The sequence below is a fragment of the Tetranychus urticae genome, chromosome 1 (assembly GCF_039701765.1).
Source record: "Tetranychus urticae isolate SD_2017Ah chromosome 1, NJAU_TeUrti_SD_1.0, whole genome shotgun sequence".
NCBI lineage: Eukaryota > Metazoa > Arthropoda > Arachnida > Trombidiformes > Tetranychidae > Tetranychus > Tetranychus urticae.
The window spans coordinates 6272061-6295685 of NC_142958.1; the positions used below are offsets into that span (position 1 = coordinate 6272061).

Genomic DNA, 23625 nt, shown 5'->3' on the forward strand with positions numbered 1-23625 from the left:
AAATTTATCTAAAATATTACATTGTCTTGTTTTGTAACTATAACTGAATGAGGTAAGCAGGAGAGATACACAGCGCTTCCGGGTTGACTAGTTCTTTGAGCTGAATGCTCTTTGAGAAAAGTTCACAAAAGATAATAGTTTAGGGTTTTGCATATTGAAGTATTTTACATTCAAAATGAAGTAAATAATAGAGTAGGAATTAACGAAGAACCAACTTTTTTTTCTAATTTTATTATTTTGCAGGTCAATTTGCAACGGTAATTGAGAAGGAGATTTCAACGATGGATGATGCTTTTGAACGAATCACAGCAAAATACAAGTTGAGAAAACCATATCGACCCAAAATAACATTCATTGTTGTCCAGAAGCGTCACCACACTCGAATCAAACCAGAAAATGCAGATGATTGTGAAGGTAGAGCGAAAAATGTCCCATCTGGCACTTTGGTTACTAATAAAATTGTCAGCACAAACAATGGATCTGATTTTTTCCTTTGTAGTCAATCCAGTTCAGTGGTAAGTAAATTAATAGCCAATGAAAGATATTTGTCTCATAATTAACTTTTTTTGTCCAACAGGGAACATCAAAACCAAGCCATTATTATATTTTGGTTAATGAGAATCAATTTTCATTGGATGAACTTTATCGTTTGACTTTCAACCTTTGCCACATCTATGCTAAATGCACTCGAACAATAAGCATACCAGCACCAGTGCAATATGCCCATCTTGCCGCATTCCGAGCACGTCAACATTTGGTAAATATTGAGCGAAACAGTTCGAGAAGAAGACACTTGGATTCTGAAAGTGAAAAAAAAGAGATTGAGAAAAGTATTCAAATTCATCATCGGCTCAATTCAGATTTTTATTTCATCTAAAATTGTTTTACCTTTAAGTCCGCCTCAAAAAATAACATAAAAAAGTAAAAAGCAAAGGAAGGAAAGAAGAGTTTCTCTGTCTACTTTTATCTTCATCACTTAAAATTTATCTGAGCTCCATTCTGAGTCCATCCCTCACTTCCACTATTATTCACACACTTATATCCTCAGCTCTCTTCTCTTTCCCTCTCTTTCCCTCACAAACACAACATTTCCCTCTTTCTCTCTCAGGCTCTCCGCAACTCTCTGTCTCCCTCTTCACTTTTTCCCTACTTGCTTGCCACTGTGTTGTTTTTTTGTTCATGTCTCCCTCATGATTTTCATTGCAGGTAAAAAAAGGGCCAACAAAAGTGATGATAACTCAGTAGTACCTTAATACCTCTATATATACCGTACACTTATTTATTTTCAATATCATTTTTCATCCTTATTCATCATCCGTATTTTGTGATCTGTATTTCCATTTCTGTTCATGTTATGCAAGTACCTGTTGCAAGAAAAAGATATAAAGTTGATTAATTGATAGTAAATAAAAGTTTTTCCACTACTTACCTTTCTTTTTGTTCAATTGTGAAACTATCTTATTTAATTTGCTATTATTTTTCGTTTGTTTAACGTTGAAACGAGCTAAACGCAAAACCAAAATATAGTCAATGCCATTGGCAGTAAATTTGTTTGCAGTTTCTTCGGCCAACCATTATAAAACAAGTACGACAATTAACTTGACTTGAAAAAGGACATTTCTTGGATGGTTAAAGAGAAATCTTATCCAGTTGGATTCGCTAATCACCACACAACGCTACCAACATCTCAATCCTCCTCATTGTTTCCTACTTTGCTTTGACTTTCTGAAGAAGAAGAAGAAGTAAAGAAGAAACGAAAAAAAGATTAACTGCCACATTTCTTTCTATTAACACCATTATCCTTCATCCTTCCTTTTTGATCGTCCCATTGACAAAATCTAGTTGATGACCATGGACATAAATCAAATCAGCCTCATATGTAAAATACTGCTTACTCTATTGGTTTGTCAAATTATCTCAGGTGAACCAAGCCCAATTACCAACGACATCAATGCCATGGTAAGAAATTTCCTTTAATTTTCTCACCAATTTAAAACTTGACTTGAAGTTACTTCACTTTGAAAAGTTTTCTGTGAATGAAAAAAAAGAGAAAACTGAAATTAATATTTCTTTCATGAATGAGTATTCCATTTTAAAATTCATTGAATTTAACATCATTTGACTCTTTGTTTTGCTGATGCAAAATGTTTACCAGTTGATTGAAATAGATCGGTTCTGTTATTTAAAATCACAGCCAATTGACCTCTAAATTCTGTGTCAACCAGATTTTAACATTTCTATGGTCTCTGTTAATGGCGTTGAAACTTTTGACTATTACATTAATTCATTTTTTACATCATTGTCCTTGATGAAGGTTATATATAATTATAATAGTGCTAATAATAATAACAATAATAATAGCAATAATGATAATTCATTCAAGGGAAATTAGTGTGACTTTTTTTAAGCCGTTCGTCAACTTCAACTAAAAGGATGATTGAAAACAATTAAACGTTAAACTAACCAGCAACTGATCGATTAACAAATTAAATTTACAAAAAAAATTATAACAGCGATGAAATCAAATTTAATTTGATATCTGCATCTGTTATTCACAATAAAAGTCAACTCATTTCCATATTCAAACCAATTTGTACGAATTGGGTGCGAAATAGACATCTTGGATTCCTTACCTCTGAAAGTGTGTAAAATTAAATCTGAGTTGCATGGTGAATAAATTTAACCAGTAAAGCCAAATATTTGATCTTTAGCTTCTTTTCCTGGTCATTATTCATTTGAACTTGTGCCTTGCAATCCATTTTTTGTTACAAATCTGATAATATAAATAACGTTTCCTGAAATAAGCCTCAAATCGCCAGGGATATTAGCCAGGTTACCATGTTGATGGTTTATCGTCAATTGGGGCAAGGGCGTTAATCAGTTAACTCAGTCTTGTTCAGTTTATCAGGAAGTGTTGATAACTCATCAGGAAGAATTAAGGAAGAGCTTCTTGTTGTGAAGGAATTATCCATTGCAAAGAAAGCAGACCAATGAACAGGTTAAGTTAATGAGTAACTTGTTTGCTTTGGTTGTAAGGCCTTAACTTTTATTTTTTTTTCATCACATTGAGGCTAAAGAAAGTAAAGAAAGGTAAATACTATTAATATTTGTGCGCTAATATGTAATAAGATGATGAGGATGGAAAGAGGAAGAGAAAAAGAGAGTGAGAGAGTGATAGAGAAAGTGTAAAAAGGATATAACAAGAACAATGATAAACAATGCTAATACTGATAATGAAAAGTGTTTTGATTTTGATAGTAAACTTACAACAAGATCAGCAACCTTTTGTTTCTTTTCCTAGTTTACCGTCGCTATTATCATTATCAGCATTTTGTAGTTTCAAGTTTTGTAAAGATCATGTTGAGATCATTTCACTTCACTTTCATTTCATTCATCCACTCATCATGCTCATCATCTCCAGGAAAAGCATTTTTAAAATCCAGGAACAGGTTAGACGAAATAGCAAGTAAATTTAAACAATCAAATAATATCCAATTGATCACTTATCTGATGGTGAAAAATTTTTGAATTCATCATATTTTCTGAATAATATTGACCAGGTTCTTAAATCTTGATAATAGAATTATTCCCAGGAAGAAGAGGAAGAGAGTGAGCGAAAGGTTGATTATGATGATCAGGAAAGAGAAACAAATTGATGAGTAAATTCTTAAAAAGAGCATCAACCTAAAAAGAAAGAAAAAGGAGAATGATTAGAGAGAAAGAGAAAGAGAGACAAGTAAAGGGTTTGGAATCCGTAGGTGTATTGAAAAAGATGATTGACCTCAACAAGGAACCCTTTCGAAGCCAATAAACTCTCACTGAGAAGACTATTTCACTAAGCTCTTGAAAGAACCGCTACATGAGATAATAACACTTGTACTGTTAATGATTATCATCTTCAGGGTGTAAGTACCGTTGGATGAAAGTAAAGCCCAAGCTTAATAACCGGTCGATTGTTAATGAAAATAATTTCCGTTGTTTGAGGTCAAGGTTTTATCTTCAATTTTTTCCATTCGATAACTTGACAAGTTATCGATCTGGGCTTTTCACATTGAAATGAATTGTTGGTTGAACATTGATAGAATCAAAACAAATTAAATAAAACCAATCACAGGATTATAAACTGAATATTAATCAAATTATAAAAGACAAAGAGTTATAAATCCATGTGTTGCATGAGCTTGCGCAAAGGGATAAACGTCTGACTTGATACGATAAAGTTTGTTTGATTTGTTGATCTGCTAAAAAGATGATCTAGTTTTAATCAAATAATTTACTTTTATTTAGTGATTTAGGCCTAATATTCAACAGGGGCTTCGTTCATCTTTAGATTACGGTTAACTCGGTGTTTATTGTTTATAAGGTTGTTAACCTAAAGTTATTGAGTGATTTCATTTGTATCACTTTTCACCCGTGAATGGATGTGGAAAAATTCACAGATTTTGATTATTATTGTTCAACTACTTATTTTATTTATTGTGTTTAACCAAAATAATGTTGATTTAAACCCATTATTAAACTTGTTGTTAACCTTGGATTGTCCAGTCCATTTGTAATTTAGACATTATTTACATTTTTATCAAGCTATAACTGTTAATATCTCAACGCTCAACAGTTTCACTTTACTCCCATAGAAAAAGCTGGAGATTTTGTTTTGCTTAAGGACATCTCTTATCAATTATCAATTGATTTCATCTGATTATGGTGATAATACTAACAATTTTCAGATAAAATTTTCTATCCAGAACTGACCTTGAACTCACAGAAAGTACCTTTTCTTTCATTCATTATTTTCTTGGCTAACTTATCATACTTGATGGCATTGAAAATAAAAAATTTAACTCTTTTCTTACCTCACTATTAAACCAGCAATTGTTTGTAACTATTCATCAACCTTATACCGTTTAATTTAACAATTAATAGACAATCCAAAGATAGCCATTTGCTCACCATTTAAGAGGACAAAAACAGTCTTATAAATCTGATCAGAAACCAGATAAATTTTGGGTAAACCAAAGTCTTGTTTAGTCGCTTAAAAAAACCAACCAATTTAGAGCTGCCATTGGTAAATTTTAACCCAAAATTAACCAATTTGATGATCAATTGATGAATGAAATGTAAATCAATGTCAATCTATTGAATAATATCTCGACTTTTCATAAAAGAACAATCAGATTTTATTAATTGATTCAAATGTGGGACAAGCATTATTTTAATAAAACTAGATGAACTTGAATTTATTTTCATCTGTTAGGATTGAATGAGACTGGCAAAATAGAGTTGCATTCAAATTTCTGGTTAAATTCTGGTTTTTTGGGATTTTGTCTATTGTTCATCACCTTCAGTTGATCTGAATCTTCCTTAATTGTGATCCTTAATTTCCTTAAATATTTTACCCAACAATTGATACATTGATTTGAAAACTGTCTGTAAAAGGTTCAAGTTGAATGAACAGATCTCTGTTTCCGAGTTTTGACCTCATCAATGATTGAAGGTGATGACTGAAATGATGATGAATAAATGGGAGGATGAAACAACTAGCAAATTGTTGCATGATAATAAACATGTTGCATCTAAATAGTGTGATATAAAACAACATGAGATCATATCTAAAGCGTCTATTCTTATTATTCAATAAGGTAATTGTCCTCTCAATGCAGTCTTCAATATTAACCCGTTTAGTTACAATTTACAGTTATTGCTGACAGACTCAAGACATAAAGTAATTTGATTAACCCTTGGATTTAAACCTTTGAAATTAATTTTTTAATGGTTTAAATGGCAATCTAATTTAACTGGTTGATCAAATGGTCAACCACCAGCAGAGTTTAACCTTACGAATGAGTATAAAACAATGGTAAATTTAATAACAAATTGATTGGTTCAATTTTTCATGGTTAATGTCCTGAAATTATCGTAAAATTCAATTTTAAAATATAATTTTGTAATAATGAAAATTTAACATTGAATAAAACATTGACAATAAACTGATTAATGTTGTTATAAGACAAATCAATGGTTTTAAAGGTTAGACTAAAGGTTAGCCAGAAACAACATGTTAATAGTGAATTGATTGAGAAGGAATTAGATTTTATGATTTACTATTTATTATTAAATTGCTGAGAATAGTATTGAACTGATTTTGAGGTTGATTGTTAAATGATTGTCAAGATGACCGAGTAATTATTTTGCCTGATAAAATTTGAAGGTTTACCGTTGGTTTTGTATTAACAATGTTGGTAAACATTTCCGTGTTTTCAACCTACACAAACATTGATTTCATGTTTCTCAGTTAATATTAACTCAGATGAACTAACAACACCTAAGTTTGTTCAAGGAAGATGATGAGGAAAGAGAGGGAGAAAGTAAATGAATGATGAAAAAAACCTGAAAGATCAAGATCAAGGTCAGACTGAATGAGAAACAAATTAACTTGAACTAAAGAAGGTTTGGTAAAAAGTAAAAATGGTTAACCTGGAATCAGGAAGCTTGTATTTTGTTTACACCAACGATGTTATCTAATCTAATCTGACCTTTGTCTTGTTATTAATGCTAGCCCTGGGTGACATAGTGATACTGATGAGACCAATAACAGGTAAAATGAAGAGTTAGCAAGGTTGAAAATTGATGAACAACATTGATTCTGAATGTTTCCCACCTCAATCTCGTGTTTCAAAATTTAGTTGAATCTTGTATTTCAACCTTTTGCTATTCAATTTTTACATGTCAATAGACCTTTCTTTGTTTCACCCTTTCTTTACTTCCTATTTTATCATCATGATTCAATTTCTTTGTTCAATTATTATTCATAAATAATTGTCACAGAACTTAATGATTACATGACCCCTAACATGTGATTAATTTTACGCGGGCAACAAACTTACTTCGTCTCACTTGGCATCCATGTTGCCCTTTACTAATTGTTTTAATTGTAATGGTTCTGATTGCTGGTGATGTCAACTTTATTTTTTTTCTTGATTATTGTTGAGCTTTTCAATCTTCATATTGGTGATGAGTATCCAAAGGAACGTACTTTGATTACATGTTGGTTACCATGTTCCTATTTTTGTTATCTAGAACCTTTAATGCTGTTGCAATCACCATCGTTTGGATTGAACATTGTATGATTGGACAAATTTGCTGATCTAACCATTTGGCAATCGAGGATAATCAATGATTCATCATCACCATTAACTTAATATTATGTTAAATGGCCGTTACACAAGTTTACGAAACCTGGTAATCAACTAGAAATGTATTTGCATTAATAATGGTAAAGAAATATCTCAAGGAATCTTCCCAATAGACCATGGCTTACAAGGCAAAACAAATCGATGATAATCCCATGTGTTCACACCAACTTCATCTTGATCGTCTGTGCATAATAATCATCATCTTGAACATCATCGAGAACTGGGCTGGCCAGTTTACATTCTCTAATCTTTTCAAATATTGCCTGTTTTTTTACTTTCATTGACCTTCACAGGGCATCAGCCATGTTAATAACCAAGATGATGAGATATCCTTGATCAAACAATTGTCTGTGGTTAAGAAAGCCAGAAGTAAAACAACAATTTGAAATTATACTTGATTTCTTAGATAATCCAGAGGAAAATGGATAATGTTTATCTCCATCCAACCAAAATTTATGGCCACTTACCCAAAGAATGGTGTACTCACCTTACTGTTTGATTTAACAGTTAAAACCAGTTATTCTACCAAGAAACATAAACCAAGGATCTAGGATTTAATTTCTATCTATTTATACACATTCTCAATTGCACAGCACAGGATAAATTGTTGGACAACGATATTCAATCAAATTTACAATTCGACAAGATATTCGGAAAGAATGGCCAAGCTAATTGAATTTATATTACTTGATGACAATGATGGCTTTTGGATTAAAACTGATGTATCTTCATTTTAATTATCAAGACTCACTATTGCTATTTACTGTGAATAGTTTGAAAGATATGGCTTTATAAATAGTTCATTGTTTAAAGTAATTAGTTGATGGCTGGAAACCCTTTTTCCCTCTGGCTATGGATTATAAACAGGATTAAAATCATTAACTTTGCATTTTTTGTTAATAATTTTTCTAATGTTGATGGCTTATATTTATCATCATTATTGTTATTTTTTTATTATTGCCATTCTCATTAGTCCATCAACGTTATCAGTGTGAATTAATGTTACAAATGATAAAGAGAAACATATTCTGTGGAGTTTTTAGGAACCAAAAAGCAACCCTAATGTTATTCAAAAATTGTTTTCACTTCATCAATGTCCTTGTTAATTTTCAAATGAAAAGTAAATTACCAAGAAAATGCTCATTATGTTAAAATCTTGTGATTAAATTTGAATGGCTAATCATAGTGGTTACAATTTACACTTAACCATCCAGCTAATTCTTGTTTCAATAAACATTTGTTTTCACATGGATTGTTACAATTGATTGCCAAATTAAACTTGAATCAATTCATTGTAACAATTGAATGAACACATCAATCTGAAGTAACTTAAATCTTATTCAAAATTCAATGTCTTCAATCATTTTTCTAACATTAATTTTTTCCTCTTCTTTTGAACAGATATATTTACAACGTTTTGGTTACATGAATGAATCTGGAGCTGCTAATTTAATTGCTATAGACAAATATCAAGATGCAATAAAGGATTTTCAAAGATTTTCCGGAATAAATGAAACAGGTAAGTTACCTAATTGAAAAGTCTGAAGAATTTTAATTTACAATCAGAAGCTTACCAAACCATGAATCTAATTTACCAAGAAACAATGCTTCTAATTACGAAGCATGCAAAAATACATTGATTCAAAATTTTGTTACATGTGAATGATTAAATTATAGTTTAGATCTGGTTACGGTAAGGTTAACCTTTGGTGAATCAAAAGGGTTACGAAGTTGAATTGTCCATTTTGTTTTCCTTTAATGGTTCAAAGTCTATGGCAATTGCAATTTTCCAATGTTGCTCTTATTATTGATTACAGGTATCTTGGACGAGGAGACAATATTAATGATGAATACACCTCGATGTGGCAATAAAGATCACAATGGTCAAGTTGAACATGCAAGAAGACGTAAACGATATGCTTTACAAGGTAAAAAGTGTGCCTCTTTGACTGTTTGTTGGTTCATCTCAATGGTGTTTCTGTTTCGCTACTCCTGTTGTTAGTCTTTCCGTTGAACAATCAATTGAAATTCAATCAAAAATTGAGAGTTACAACGAAAAAGCTGGCTAATTGTTCAAAGTGTAACATTTTGAATAGAGTTTGAAACCGTGAAAGTGAAATATCAAACATAAAACCTTTTCAATGTTTACTGTGTTATGCCATTTTTACACAAAGAGTGCTAATGAAAGATAATCAAGAGAGGAAGAGCCATGAAGGTAGAGGTTGAAATGAGATCGCATGATATTCACAAGATAATAGGAAAGGTCTTGTTGATATAAAGATGAAGAGGAGAACCAAAAAAATAGATTTCTCTTGAACCAGATCAAGAAATAAAAGAGTTTTTAATAGATGATATTACTCTTCATTCACATTTCATTTGAATCCATGAATTGTCATCACTCAACAATCTCTAACCTTGTTCCATGTGCCAATGTAAACAGTATCAACATTATCATGATTATCATCGTCATTTCAAAATCAATGATGTGAAAGGCAATTGCAAGAGTATTATCATTTGAGTTATTGTTGGAACGCTTGGAAATTTTGATGAAATGAATTTTTCCAATCATAATGTTTCAACAGTTTTTCATTATTAAAATTTCCACTAATCATATACAATTATCAATCAGTGTTTATTGAAATCACTCGATTGAACTAATCATTAGCCTGTACGGTTGGTTTAACAGCAATGGATTGAAAAGACTTTTGCAACACAGAAACTGTTGATTTAAAGCAAAGTCAACTTTAAATATTGTGATTCACAATGTAAAATTAACGTCAAGGTTTTATTTGATTAAAAAACATATGATCAAATTTAGGTTTTATTTCTCAATCAATTGTTGACTTAAACCCTAAATGCTGTAAATTACTATCATTTTGAACCAATTTGCTTTAAACTGATGGCAAAAATTGATTGTGTTTTTTGGTCTTATGGAGCATCAACTTTAGCTACATTCAATTGCTGTCCAATTGTATGATTTTTTCAATTGAAAAGTGTTTATTTCAATAATTTGCTTAAATGATTAGATTAGTTGATTGATGGAAAATTCAATGGTTTCAAATAACTCGGATTTAATCACACATTTTATGCATGAAGAGTGAAAATGTGAAAAGCCAAAGACGTAATGGTTATCACTGAGTTTAGTGTTTCCAATTGATTATCAGATGAAATCTGGTAATCGTTATTATGGTTATTTAGATGATTTTAGATGAATGATTAAGGTGGATGTTTCTTGGTGAATGGAGAAGCCAGAAAAAAAAGAAACATTCAATGAAGGTTTTTCAATGTTGACTTGCTCATTCTTGGTCATCTTAATTGTCCTGTTGTGGGAAAATTAAATTTAATTAACCATTCCAATGGTGTTAAAACATTGCATTCATAGTGATTTGTCAATGGTAACTCTAGATTAGTCAACTACTTATGAGAGTTGTTTTGCTAAATTAACATGGTAATGATGATAATAGTAGAGAGGTAAGAAGGTTTGAAGATGCCAGTAAAAGTCAGTTTCAGCTCAAGGCTTAAAATCATTATTATCATCATTTTACTTGTTCTCATCCTTGTCACCATTGACATTTAGTTTCATCTAGACTTGAATTAGGCTTAAACTGAGTTTTCCAATTCAATTTCAACCCTCTGTTAGCTTGTGCTTTTTTGTGTTTGCCTCACTTTCAGGTTATATTGTATGTTAACTGAATAATCGGAAGTATCTTTCAAGTGAGATCATCTCAGTTTTTCATCCCAGTCTGTTGAAAGTTATTGACTTGACTTGACTCACCTTTTAACATGAGATAACAAAGATTATCATCTCATCATCATTCCTTTATATGTCTCTATGAGCCTGCAAGATTCGTAGCCTCTTCAAATGTTGAACCTCAACTAAATGGAAAGGCTTTTACCTTTCAACTTTACACATTAGTTTACTTTAGACTCAAACTTAACGTCAACTTGTTCATATTTTCAATAATTTGTTGAGAAAAAAAATGAAGATTACTTGAGTCTGAGTAATCAGTTGAGACTTTGAAATTGAAATACTTACATAGAGTTAAAAACATGATCCTAAAAATAAACACAATTTAAAACAAAGATGAACCTGTTCATTGGAAACGGTTTTACAAGATTGTATTTCAAGATTGAAAGATTTAGTTGAAGGTTCGACGCACTATTTCACTGATTATATCTCAATGAATCTAAATTTTGATGAGCAGAACAATTTTCTGTTAATTTTAACATTTATCAATTTAGATGAAATTTGATGTAAGTTGAGTGAAGAAGAAAAAAATCAACTCAATTTTTCTGCCTAAATCAATGAACTTTTCAACATTTTAACTTGAATTTGGATAACATCTTCATTCATAGTACAATTGCTTTAGGGAATCAAATCAAAGTCATCAACTAAATCAATATTGTCTGATTTGGCAGTTAAAATATTGAAATATTATACCTGATTGGTACGTGATTATCAACAGTTAGTTGGTTAAAAAAGTAAGGAAATACAGTTTATGATCAAGAGATTGTCTTCGGACAGATTGAAATCAAAAGATGCTTATTTGAGCAACAATTAAGTTTGTTCAAAAGATTGATTGATTGCAATGTCACTGGATATTAAAAATTAATATTGTCGTCTGGAAAGGTATTATAAGAATGGTGAAAAATTCATTGCCAGTCAAGTTCATCAACCGGAAACATTAGGATTCAACTTGTTCATTAAGAGTATGTTATCTTGATAATGAAGAAGCCGTTGCTTGTTTGATTGCCAATAATGAATTGATAGATGGTGATGATAAGCGTCAAGAAATGACTAGTTTTTTTCATTTCATGTGTGAATCATTTTCTTTCATAATCACAATTCTGGGGGTAATAGCAGACTGTATTCAGATAAGGTAATTCAATATCGTGACTTGCTAGGTGATTGTATTGTCCAGTTCAATCACTTCCATATTACAAATTTATATTAACCACCTTAAATGACCCAGCTTCATATTCAGCCTCTAATTGCGATGTCTTTTGAAATCTTGTGATTTTCAACTACACCAAGATCACTAAGATTTATTAACAGCAATGTCATCCTGACAACTTAATTGGTGCAGAGGGATAATGAATTATGAATCGACGACTTTGAGTTATTATAAAAATCTTTATGAGGTTCTGCAAAATGAAAAAAATATCAGTTCATTTTGAATAATGTAAAGTAAATTACTTAAGGTTGAGAAATTTGGACATGGAAATTACTTACTAAATTTCGTTACATTTTGTAATGATTGTTTATTAGCTTATTGGAAATCTCCAGACTATTTCCAAAACTTCAGCCATTCGTTATTTTTCTATGGACTGATCTCATGAATTTGTAAAATTTATAACAGAAACATTCATTTTGATTTCTCTTGTCTAATTGCCTTTGGAAGAAACACCATCCTCATTAATTATCTTATTCTGGATTGGTTTTAATTTTGCCTCCTTTTTTCCATTTCATGTAAATTCTGAAATCATCAGGAAGCAAATGGCGGAGAACTGATTTAACTTATAGAATATCCAAGTATCCAAGAAAAGTGAAGAAAAGTCAAATCGATGCGGAAATTGCTCGTGCTTTCCAAGTTTGGTCTGAAGTGACACCATTGAATTTTATTCCTAAAAAGGATGGAAGAGTCCACATTGACATAAAATTTGTGGTTGGTGAACATGGTGATGGAGATCCTTTCGATGGTCCAGGAAATACATTAGCTCATGCATATTTCCCACAATATGGAGGTGATGCTCATTTTGACGATGAAGAATACTGGACCATTGATTCGTATACTGGAACCAATCTATTTCAAGTTGCAGCTCATGAATTAGGACATTCTTTAGGCTTAGGTCACAGTTCCACTCGGGAATCATTGATGGCTCCATTTTACCAAAGATACAAGCCAAATTTCAGATTATCCAAAGACGATGTATTGGGTATTCAATCACTTTACGGACCAAGAACTGAACCACATACGACTACACCACCAAAAGAAACTCCATACTCTCCTCCAGCTAGTTTTCCCGGTTCAACTCCAGAGCCTGATATTTCTGATGCTCCAGATTTGTGTCAAGATGGACGAATCGATGCTGTTACCCGTATTGCTGATGGTACAACTTATGTCTTCAAAGGTAAACATTACTGGAAAGTAGAGACAAATGGATTAGCTGATGGTTATCCAAGAAGAATCTCCGATGATTGGGATGGATTACCTGGTGATATTGATGCTGCTCTCACTTGGGCTGATGGAAAAACTTTCATCTTTAAGGTAAATTTCAAGCCAGCCAACTTAGAATACTAGATTGAAGAGAAACAGAAGAAAAAACAACGGAATGAGATCAAAGATCAGGTTGAAACATCAGGTCAAAACCTAGTGTTAGAGTTCAACTGAAATTAGGTTTAAAAATTCCTCATTAGAGCAATCATAATTCATAGTTTATTTTAGTACTTAGAGCAGTCAAAAAGCAAAAACAAAACAAATTAAATTAATGGTACAATCAGAGTACTTACGAGACAGTTAGTTGATGGCAAATTTTTCGCCATTGAAATATATTTTTCAGAAAACTTGGAATTGTCAACTAAATATTAGAAATTAATACAAAAAATTGATTGATTTGTAAAGAAAAATATTCAATTTTTTTACAATATAATTACAATTGCAGTTACCCAACCCTTTTTACAGGACATCTTAAAAGAGAGGGATTTTCAAATAAGTTAAATTTGATTAAAAAATTAAAATTATTCATCTCAAAATAATTACAAAATCAATTATGATAAAAAGATGAATTTTTATGTAAATTTTCATGCAATGACAACTAGTATTAACCAGAATTTTCCCAGGTTGATGTCATTTTTAATTCTTGCTTTTTCTCATCTTGTCTTGACTTGTTTTTTAGGGACATCAATATTGGCGTTTCCATAATCGTAAAATGGACACTGGTTATCCTAAAAACATTTCACTTGGGTTCGCTGGTATACCTAACAACATCGATACAGCATTTGTATGGAGTGGAAACGGAAAAACCTATTTCTTTAAAGGTAACCAGTATTACATAAGCAATTGACGAAACATTTTTGACCAAAAACTGTTGAAAATTTTACGAATCTCACCTTAAATCTGATTACAAATTTTACTAATTCTTTGATTATCTCTTTACTATTCAAGATAAACTATATTGGCGATTTGATAGTAAAAATGATCCACCAGTTAGCAGCCGATATCCTAAACCAATTAAAAATTGGGTCGGATTACCAAGTAGCATTGACGCTGCCTTTAAATGGGAAAATGGATTAACATACTTCTTCAAAGGAACCAATTATTATCGATTTAATGACAATGACTTTGAGGTTGGTTAATCACTTTCCTCACTCGATTCGCTTTCAACTAAAGATCAAAAGGGATAGAAAAACAAAATCATCATTATTCACTGAAACCTTTGATATTCATTTACAATCTCATCTATTGGATCATTTCAGGACATTAATAAGAGTTGATCACATCAATTGATCCTCTTATTATTTAGCGATTCTAAAATCAATAAGTCAATCAATACAACATGTTAAATCGATTGATTGTTCATTAATAGATGAATAGGAATCATGAATGTTAGTAAATACAAGAAGGCCTAAGAAAATACAAGCCTAATTACAAGCATCCATCCCATCCTTCAATAATATTATTGTTTTCCTACAGAATCGTTAGACAGTTTAGTTGAATCTTACAGAGTAATGGTTTAGTCAATGGGAAAAATGAATCTATCCCTTGTGATTTACTCATTGATTGCACTCAAATTGAATTGTTTTGATTCTGTTGTCTAATTGGTGTTTTATTTTTCTCATATTTAGGTTGACAGTTCAGCTAAACCTCCTTTCCCTCGACAAACCTCGGTTTGGTGGTTTGATTGTAAATCAGCAGCCAATTCACCTTTCCGTGGTAGTCTAGTTTCGGGTCAGAGCAGGTCAAAATTTATTGGAGCTTTAATGTCAAATACAATGGACGATATAGAGTCATCAGCTGCTTCATCTTCCATATCTAAATCAAACGCTGGTTCAACCCGATCAACCTCAAGTTCATCCTCATCTTCTTCTGGTTCAAACCGAGATTCAAGTCTTTCAGATGAACAAAATAAGGAATGGACTATGCACGGTCGATTTGATCATCGTGATCTTGCTGCCGCTGTTTACAGTCATGCGATAATCTGTAAGACTAACATGATACTAATGGCCTTATGCCTGATGTTAACGGTCATCTCAAATTAACTCATCAAACAAAATACACTTTAAAGTAATAGTAACACTCAATAGGAAAGCAAACAAATAACAGCAACAATTAAATGAAAATCCATTCCATTGAGGGACAAAAATTAACAATCAAATAACAATGAAACAAATTTCTCTTTCTCTCTTCAAACAATCAAACCCATCCATTGGCCGATCAACATTTAATCAACAGTTAATTTGCTCAACTAACACAATTGCGATCCCAAAAGTGCTCTCCTTTCATCCTTGTTTTGATTGGGTTAACAGGATAAACAAAATTTTGTCCTTTTCCTCTCCTTTGCTTGCTCATGTTTGTTGACAATTTAAAACTGATTGACATGAATCAGACTAACAATTACAGACCAGCTTTTAACAAGTCAAATATAATTTATTTAACAACCTTGATTATCTCCTTGTCATCCTCAAACAGTCGACAATCTAATCAAATGTTGCGATCTCATTGCAACCCAGCTTTTAGCGATCAACAAAATAAGGGAAATCATTTCTCTATTTATTATTAATGAATGCTATTTAATTTATTTATTTAATTCTCATTTCATATTCTATCTTTAATTAATCATTGACATTTTTAAAATATCCAAAACATAAACATAAACACATTAATACCAAAAAATTAAGGATTCAGGATAATGATGAAGATGATGATGATGAGGATGTCTGATAGTAATCATTATAGCCCATTAAAAGTCAATGGAACCAATTATTACTTTCACATCATCATCATGCTCACAGTCAAAATCAATAACCTCAGGTTTGTTACTTTGCTAAGTATCATTAGATTGTCGACTGATTTTTAGATGAGTAAATCCTTTCTAACCAATTTTACATACAATTGAATCTGTTGCCGTAAAAAAATATTTCACTAAAATATCTGCACATTAATTCAAACAAACAACACTGAATTGTAGTTCACTTGAACTCTCAATGTTACCTTGACAATGATGAAAAATGATTCAAGTAAATTGTAATAGCATCAATTACAATTACAATTAGCAACCCTTTTTTGTCTGTATACAGTCAAAGAAAAAGGTAAATTCATTAATAACAATTATACATGCCACACACACAATCAGATTGAACGGATATTGGCGTCAGTTAATCACTTTTCCAACAAAGAGTAATATTACACAAAAGGCAACAGATTCAATTAAAATCCAGTTTGTGTTAAACTTATATAATCAAAATTAATTGCTAGATTAACACAAGACTGGAAGAGAGAGAGAAAGAGCAAGAGAGAGGAAGAGAAAGAGTTAGGATGTTGTGACAGATAATTTAGTAAATCAAAATAAAAGTATATAATATTTTGATAATGATAGTGATTAAAAAGGCTTGAAGGGTTAAATTGTGAAAAATTTCCTAAATCAATCAGATAAATTAACCTCATTCTTTCCTTTCCTTTTAATAGAGAGAAAGATAAATATACAATCAAAGCCAAATTAATATGATTAACTAGGGCCAATAAATTGATATGCCAATGTAATCAAAAATTAATTTTGTTAACAACTGAAGCATCATCACAATTAATGCAAAAACAAGAGTAACCAGAGTCACTGATGAAACGCCATTTCTTCCTTCCCTTGTATTACATTGATTGGAACCCATTTCATCCCGTCAACATCATTACGCTAATCATCATCATCATCGTCATCTTCATTGTAATTGTTGATTAATCTTTGGCTTTCCATGGACACTTTGAACCACCAATCGTCACTAAACAATTATAGGAAGGTTAACCAGATTAAACCATTGAACCATTCAACGCCTCGACTCATTCCATTTTCCTTGATGCAAATGGTGTTTAATTTGGGTTGGCAGAAGGTTAAATCACTCATGATAGACTCACTAGGATTAATTACAAACTCAGAACAGCTCAGATTCCAAGTCACTTTAAATCATCTTTAATTTTCCTCATTCATTGGATCCATTTGATGTACTGCTTTTGTTGGTTCCAATCGATTATGGCGACACAAGTCTCATCGTCTTGATTATCCTCTTCTGGATCATCGTTATAATATACTAAACATAAACTAATCATCGCTTAATCATCATTCTTTCCAATTTTGTTCATCTTCCAAACGATCTCATTCAATTGACCTTTTCTTGAATTTTTTATAAATCAAACTCAGCCAAAATGGTTAAAATCATCATTATTTCAATTTTGATTGGCCATTTTGTCCTCTCCTCATCTTAATATATATAAATATGAATTTCAAAACAATTTCATTTTATAAAACGCTATTTATATACCATATTTTGATATTCAAAAAAAAACAAAAAACAATAATTATAATTGTCAACAGTAGAAACAAATAATTGTAATCAACTGAAACTCTTTTCCCCTCTGATAACTCAATGAAGAGTAAAATTAATTTGACATCATTAAAAAGACAAACACTCAACAATTACACATCAAAGTATAATCAATTTTCATTCGGTAATCATTTAACATGAAATGATCACAATCAAAAAGGTTAATCAAGTAGAGAAAGAAGGAAAAATATAAAAGAACAGAAGAGGTTTTTATAAATTGTCAACAGTTATTTAGTTGATTCCCCATTTGATTACTTTCAACCTTTCTTTCATTTCGTTTTTCAATCTAGCTCAATGTTGCCATTCAATTTCAATAGTTGCTTTTTGTTTTAACTCATCATATTTACCTTAAAACAATCAACTAATCATTATCAAAATACAAACATAAATATAAGTATAATTTTCCCTGTTTTTACTCATTTAGATCCATATTTGAAAATATATCTTATCCTACTCAAGGTGAAACAGTAAGTCTAAGTTTATTGCGTGATCATGAATCAAGAAATAGGCTTTGAAATAATAATGTTTCATCAGGAAACCGTATACATAAAAAAGACTGGCAATGCTGCTTTTAATCACCATCATCATCAGTATTTTTAATAATGTTAGTTATTATTATTAATATATCATCACTACCATCAAAGACAGGTTCAACTTTCTTCCTGTCAACAATTTACATATATTTACAAAGGCGAGGCAAAGAGAGGGAAGAGAAGAGAGGATGAGAGAGGAAGAAAAAGAGAGAGAGAAAGAGATTGAGAAGAGAGATGAATCAAGAGAGGAATAAAATGCAATCCTTAAGCGATAATATGTATATATATCATGTATTTATACAACTTATACTGCCATTGAAAAGAGCGCAGTATATGAGCCGCATACAATAACTTGTATAAGCAAGTTATACCACTTTGTCTCAACTATGTGTGATTAAACACTCGGCTTTTTGCCTCGTTTATTAATCACACATACTTTCGACGCAGTAATACAACATTTACATATAATGCGTATCCTCCAGCGATGAACATTTTTAAATATATAATTGACAAAAAATCATATTTTTTATCATTTTTATCTGTTTTTATAATTTTTTTTTGCTAAATTTTTCTTCGTTGAGTGTAACGACAGGCTTGATGATGGTGCAGCTAATGATGGTCACAAGCCGCGTAGTATAACTCGAATAATAATAATATAACGGATGACAAAGATTATGATGATGATGTTTGTTTTGGTGGTGACGGTGGTGGTGGTGGTGTTGGTTTTTGGTTGTGACAGGTAATATATTGTGATTTTTTAGGTGATGATGTGTTTTATTTGTGTGTGTGAATTTGGGTGAATATAGCTTTTTTTGTTTATGTTTTTTTTTGAGTTTTCACCAAGTAGGTGCTGGATGTAACGTTCGACTGTTGTTAATTGTATGAAGATGGTTATGAAGATGGTTATGGTTATTGTGAAGATGAAGATGTTGATTAAGAGTGTTTGTTGTGGTTGCGGAGGTGATTGCTGATGAGGCTGTTGCTGTTGTTGTTGTAGATAGATTGTTAGATCTGCTATTAGTGGAATCTTCTTCTTCTTCTGAAGAATCTGAAATGGTTATTACACTGACAGCAGGACTTGGTGTATCCTCTAGTGTTATTGTTTGAAGGTTACCTTGTTTCTTAGCATCCCTTAAATCTGATGATGTTAAGGTCAACTTTGCCGAAGGAATTGAATGGTGAGCGGGTGCTGGTTGATGATGAAGATGGTGATGATGATGAAGGGATTGAATCTGTTGATGGGATTGTTGGGATGTTTGTTGTTGTTGCTGATGTTGTAAAGCCTGTTGTTGCTGCTGATGAGCGTGCTGTGGAGGTGGTTGTTGTTGCTGTGGTTGCTGTTGCTGTTGCTGTTGTTGTGAATGAAGATGTTGTGAGTTTGTTTGTTGATGGACTTGGAATTTCATATTTGATAAATTAGCATTACTGCTACCATTGCTATTACTTGAACCACTGCTTTTCATTATCACCACACTTTTAGTTGGCCTGTGAGGCTCATCCGAGTCAAAATTGATGCTTGGACTGTTAACTAAAACTGAAGCGTAGCCTGATTCAAGATATTGCCTAGATGATGAGCCAGACATTATTATTGGATCATAATTCCATTTTGGTGGAGATGACTCTTTAACTCTCTTTTTTACGGGAGATAACTGGCTACTTGAATATTCTTTGGTCCGAGAAGGCCTGTGGCTATTGTTAATGTTACTGTTAAGATTGCTAGAATTATTTCCATTATTACTATTATTTGATCCGATAGAGTTATTACCAACACCTCCATGATGGTGATTTAAATGATTAAGATGATGGTGACTGTTACTTGCAGAATTGGATAAACTGCTATTTAAATGATGATTTAAATTATTCAGATTGCTCATAGATGAGCTACTAGACATACCACCAGGACCACCAGAATTACCATTACCATTGTTATTACCACCGCCAGCTGCACTGACATTATAACAACTGCTTGATGAACCAGCATAAGCAGCCATGGCCATTGCTGCGGCCGCAGCAGAATTGGCAATTGTTTGGCGCCGCTGTGAACTTGGAATAGCAGCTAACAATGTTGCTCCATGAGCTGGTAAAGGTTGACGAAAATGATGAGTCGGGTGATGTTGAATTGAAGATTGATGAGCTGGCTGAGCCGGCCCTGAAACTGGAACCATTCCCCATGATCCAGGTAATTGTTGTCCACCTGAAATAAGGCCTCCTCTATCACCAGCCACAGCAGCCGCAGCTGCTGCAGCACCTCGAGTAAGATGATCATAATAAGCTTGTTCAGCCGCTTGTTGACCACTTGCGTTAGTAGATGCTGCTAATTCAGCCATAGGTATGATAGCTGATGCATCAGGTGCAGCAGCTTGAAGCATAGCTCTTTCAAAGACAAAAGATTTAGACCAAGCTTCGTCAGCTAGAACACTTTGTTGTTGTTGCTGTGATTGAATTGCTGCTAAAGCAGCTCGTTGAGCTGCAGCCGGGAATTGTTGCCATGGTGGTAATGTTGGACCTATAAAGACAAAAGGAGACGAAACAAAAAATAAGATGAATAAATATTGAAAAGGATCAAAAATACATTAGAGTACAAGAAAGAGAGAGAAGGGAATGTCCAAGGGAAGAAAATAGGTTTAAGTTTTAAAAGGATACCTTGTAAGAAAATTTTCAATTCAAAGGGAAGAAAAATAGAGAGAAAGAAAAGAAAGATAAAGAACAAAAAGAGAGAATGGAAAATAGAGATTGAAGAAAAATTTAAACCCTTATAAGTAATGCTGCTGCTGTTTCCTGCTAGGTACATGTATATTTATATATGAATATATGGTTCCGGGTAATTCCTTAGAGAGTCAAGTTAATCACCATTTATGCTTATACCGACCTCTTTATGACAGGCATTCTTTGTGTATTTAAACTCAAGAGTTTCGCCTTGAAATATGATGGGTATAACAAGGTGTTAAGGACGCAAGGAAAAAAGAGAGTAAAAGACCAAAAAAGAGAGGAGAGGAGAGCGAGGGGAGGATGCGAAAAGAAAATAGAGAGAAAGAACAAGCCCTAAAACTATTTGGTTTAGCCGCAAGCTTTCATTTCCTTTGGGTTGAGAAAATGTTCAATAAGAAATGAAAATTTTTAGACAAAATAATGTGCAATAAGAGATGTTGAAGTAAAAGAGAAAGCCATTTTGATATGGAGAGTCAATTGGACAATGGTTAATGGGTAACATACCAACAAAGATTTGTTGACGATTATTTGACCCTGTAACAACGGGTGCTGGTGGCTGTGGTGGAGGCCATTGAACGGCAACAGCTGAAACTGGAACATAGGACTGTGCCGTAATCAGACTAGGTTGGAATTGGACTGTTCCCTGAGTTTGAGCGGCCGCAACCATGGGTACAACATGTTTAGCCGGAGAATTAAGGTTTTGATAAGGATTAGGAGGCACTTGAGCTGAGGGTCCAGTTTGATGGGCACCAGGAGGGCAAAGGATTGATGGGACACAAAGGGCGGTCTGAAACGGATCAACAGCAGCAGCCTGGTGAGCTGCTACTGCACGGAATTGAGCCGCTCGTACCGAGCTTGATGTAGCAGCAGCAATCCTAGGAGCTGCAACTTGATGGTAAAAGTTGGTTGCTAAATAATGCAAATAACAATGAATAAGATGACAATATTAGAAAGTGAAAAAAAATCAATTCAAAATTCTTTAAAAGGATAAATTTAAAAAGTCATTGTCTTAGTGAAAGAATGAATAAAAAGGGATAGTTAGATGCACAAGGCGAAGCCTGAGTGTATTCACTATTATATAACCGAGATAGTAATCAACAAAACCCAAACAATCAACTGATTTTCAGTCTTGTCAGAGGTGTGGCCTTTTGAACACTTACCGTGATCGTTTGAGGGCACATAGCTATTAGCTTCACTGGTCACTGAATTAAGATTGTTGTTACTTGAATTTCTCAAAGGATTACGAGAGGAACGGACAACTTGCATCATTTGAACCGAGGCTTTAACATTTTGACAATGTGCATACTCGTGTAAATGGAAAAGGGCAACGAAATTGTGATTTAAAGCTTCACCCGGTGTGATTCGACGATCTTGGTCCAATGTTAACATCCTTTTCAATAAATCAATAAATTCACGACGGTCAGCCTTTTCGGCCAACAATTCGGTACCCTCTAAATCTGGAACGTTCACTTGAGCCATATCATCAAGACAATTAAATATATATTTACGGGCTTCTTTGGATTTAATGTTAGTCTCACTTTCATGTTCTTCTGGTGTTTTTAATCTCCAATAGGGATAACTTGAGTTTGTTTCACGGTGAAAAAATCGGGTTGTTTTGGTTGCTTCATTTAACATATGATCTGCAGGTAGACTCTGGGTTTGTGAAATATAACGTATCTGATCATATTCAGATGCCCCTGGATAAAGAGGCCATCCAAGAAATAATTCAGCTACTACACAACCAAGAGACCACATATCAATTGCTTCACAAAAAGGTAATCCCAATATAATTTCGGGTGCTCTATAATAACGGGACTGTAGATATGTAGAACAAACAGCTTTGGAAACATGGCTGGCTGATCCAAAATCAATCACTTTAACTCTGAATGGATATCTCTCTGGATCAACTAACATTATATTTTCTGGTTTCAGATCAGCATGGATTAGGCCCAGTTGTTTCAATTTGAGGAGAGCTGTTAAAACTTGTTGTAGAATGGGACGGATAAATTTAAGAGGAAGAGGTTGAAAATTATTCTTTTTAAGGAAATCATATAAATTTTGTTCTAACATCTCAAACACCAGGCAGGTATGATTTTTATGGTTGAAACACTCATAGGCTCGGACAAAATTAAAATCATCCGATGATTCAGCAGATAGCCTTTGAAGTATAGAGACCTCAATTTGGCCTTGGCGAACATAAGATGGATGATTTTTAAGGATTTTGATTGCCACAATTTCATTTGTTCCCTTTTTCCAGCACTTAACCACTTGACCAAAGGTACCACGGCCAAGAAAATCCAGAACTTCATACTGATTGTAATTGGAATAGAGGACTTCATGCTGTACAAGTTGATAATCACCTTCACTATTAGAATTAGTTGATTTAGTTGAATTTGCTGGTGGCATATTTATTTCACTTTTTTAAGGATGTTAGGGTGAAAAAGCATATAGAAGTCACAAATGTATCCTATCTCGATTCTCTCAACCCAAACAACCAACTGTTTTTCACTCTTTTCAGAGGTGTGGCCTTTTCAACGCTTACCGTATCCAGTAACCGAGACTGTACTCTTTAACTCGGTAACAAATCCGGATCCTTTTA

At 32.7% G+C, this 23625-nt stretch overlaps 2 protein-coding genes and 1 long non-coding RNA gene across 10 annotated transcripts; 1 reads left to right on the plus strand and 2 right to left on the minus strand.

Annotated features, from left to right (window-relative positions):
- Positions 1-199: 199 nt before the first annotated feature.
- Positions 200-4150, minus strand: LOC112539401 (uncharacterized). 2 transcript variants are annotated; one of them, XR_016198095.1, is made up of 7 exons: positions 3782-4150; positions 3268-3684; positions 2634-3071; positions 1896-2030; positions 1430-1725; positions 889-1364; positions 200-800 (listed from the first exon to the last, which is right to left on the minus strand). It is a non-coding gene; the product is annotated as an uncharacterized LOC112539401 (long non-coding RNA). The 2 variants fall into 2 exon arrangements; XR_016198094.1 differs by having other exon boundaries at positions 1249-1364; positions 3782-4140.
- Mmp1 (Matrix metalloproteinase 1) lies at positions 1722-17879 on the plus strand. 3 transcript variants are annotated; one of them, XM_015934927.2, is made up of 8 exons: positions 1722-1959; positions 8595-8712; positions 9011-9121; positions 12684-13462; positions 14091-14232; positions 14360-14541; positions 15040-15394; positions 16880-17879. In XM_015934927.2, coding segments are annotated over exons 1-8 (1803 nt in total). In that variant the 5' UTR covers positions 1722-1845; the 3' UTR covers positions 16882-17879. The 3 variants fall into 3 exon arrangements, with proteins under 3 accessions (XP_015790413.1, XP_025017644.1, XP_025017645.1); XM_025161876.2 differs by lacking the exon at positions 16880-17879 and having other exon boundaries at positions 15040-15587; XM_025161877.2 differs by lacking the exons at positions 1722-1959; positions 16880-17879 and adding an exon at positions 8406-8517 and having other exon boundaries at positions 15040-15587.
- On the minus strand, positions 13804-23522 carry Hipk (Homeodomain interacting protein kinase). Of its 5 annotated transcripts, none has more exons than XM_015934924.3 (6): positions 22187-23522; positions 21531-21935; positions 19432-20823; positions 14494-14578; positions 14305-14416; positions 13804-14224 (listed from the first exon to the last, which is right to left on the minus strand). In XM_015934924.3, the coding sequence occupies exons 1-4, from the start codon at positions 23430-23432 to the stop codon at positions 14547-14549; spliced, it is 3075 nt and encodes a 1024-aa protein (XP_015790410.1). In that variant the 5' UTR covers positions 23433-23522; the 3' UTR covers positions 13804-14224; positions 14305-14416; positions 14494-14546. The 5 variants fall into 5 exon arrangements, with proteins under 5 accessions (XP_015790410.1, XP_025017643.1, XP_025017642.1 ...); XM_089266657.1 differs by having other exon boundaries at positions 14079-14218; XM_025161875.2 differs by having other exon boundaries at positions 13804-14218; positions 14305-14578.
- Positions 23523-23625: the final 103 nt, after the last annotated feature.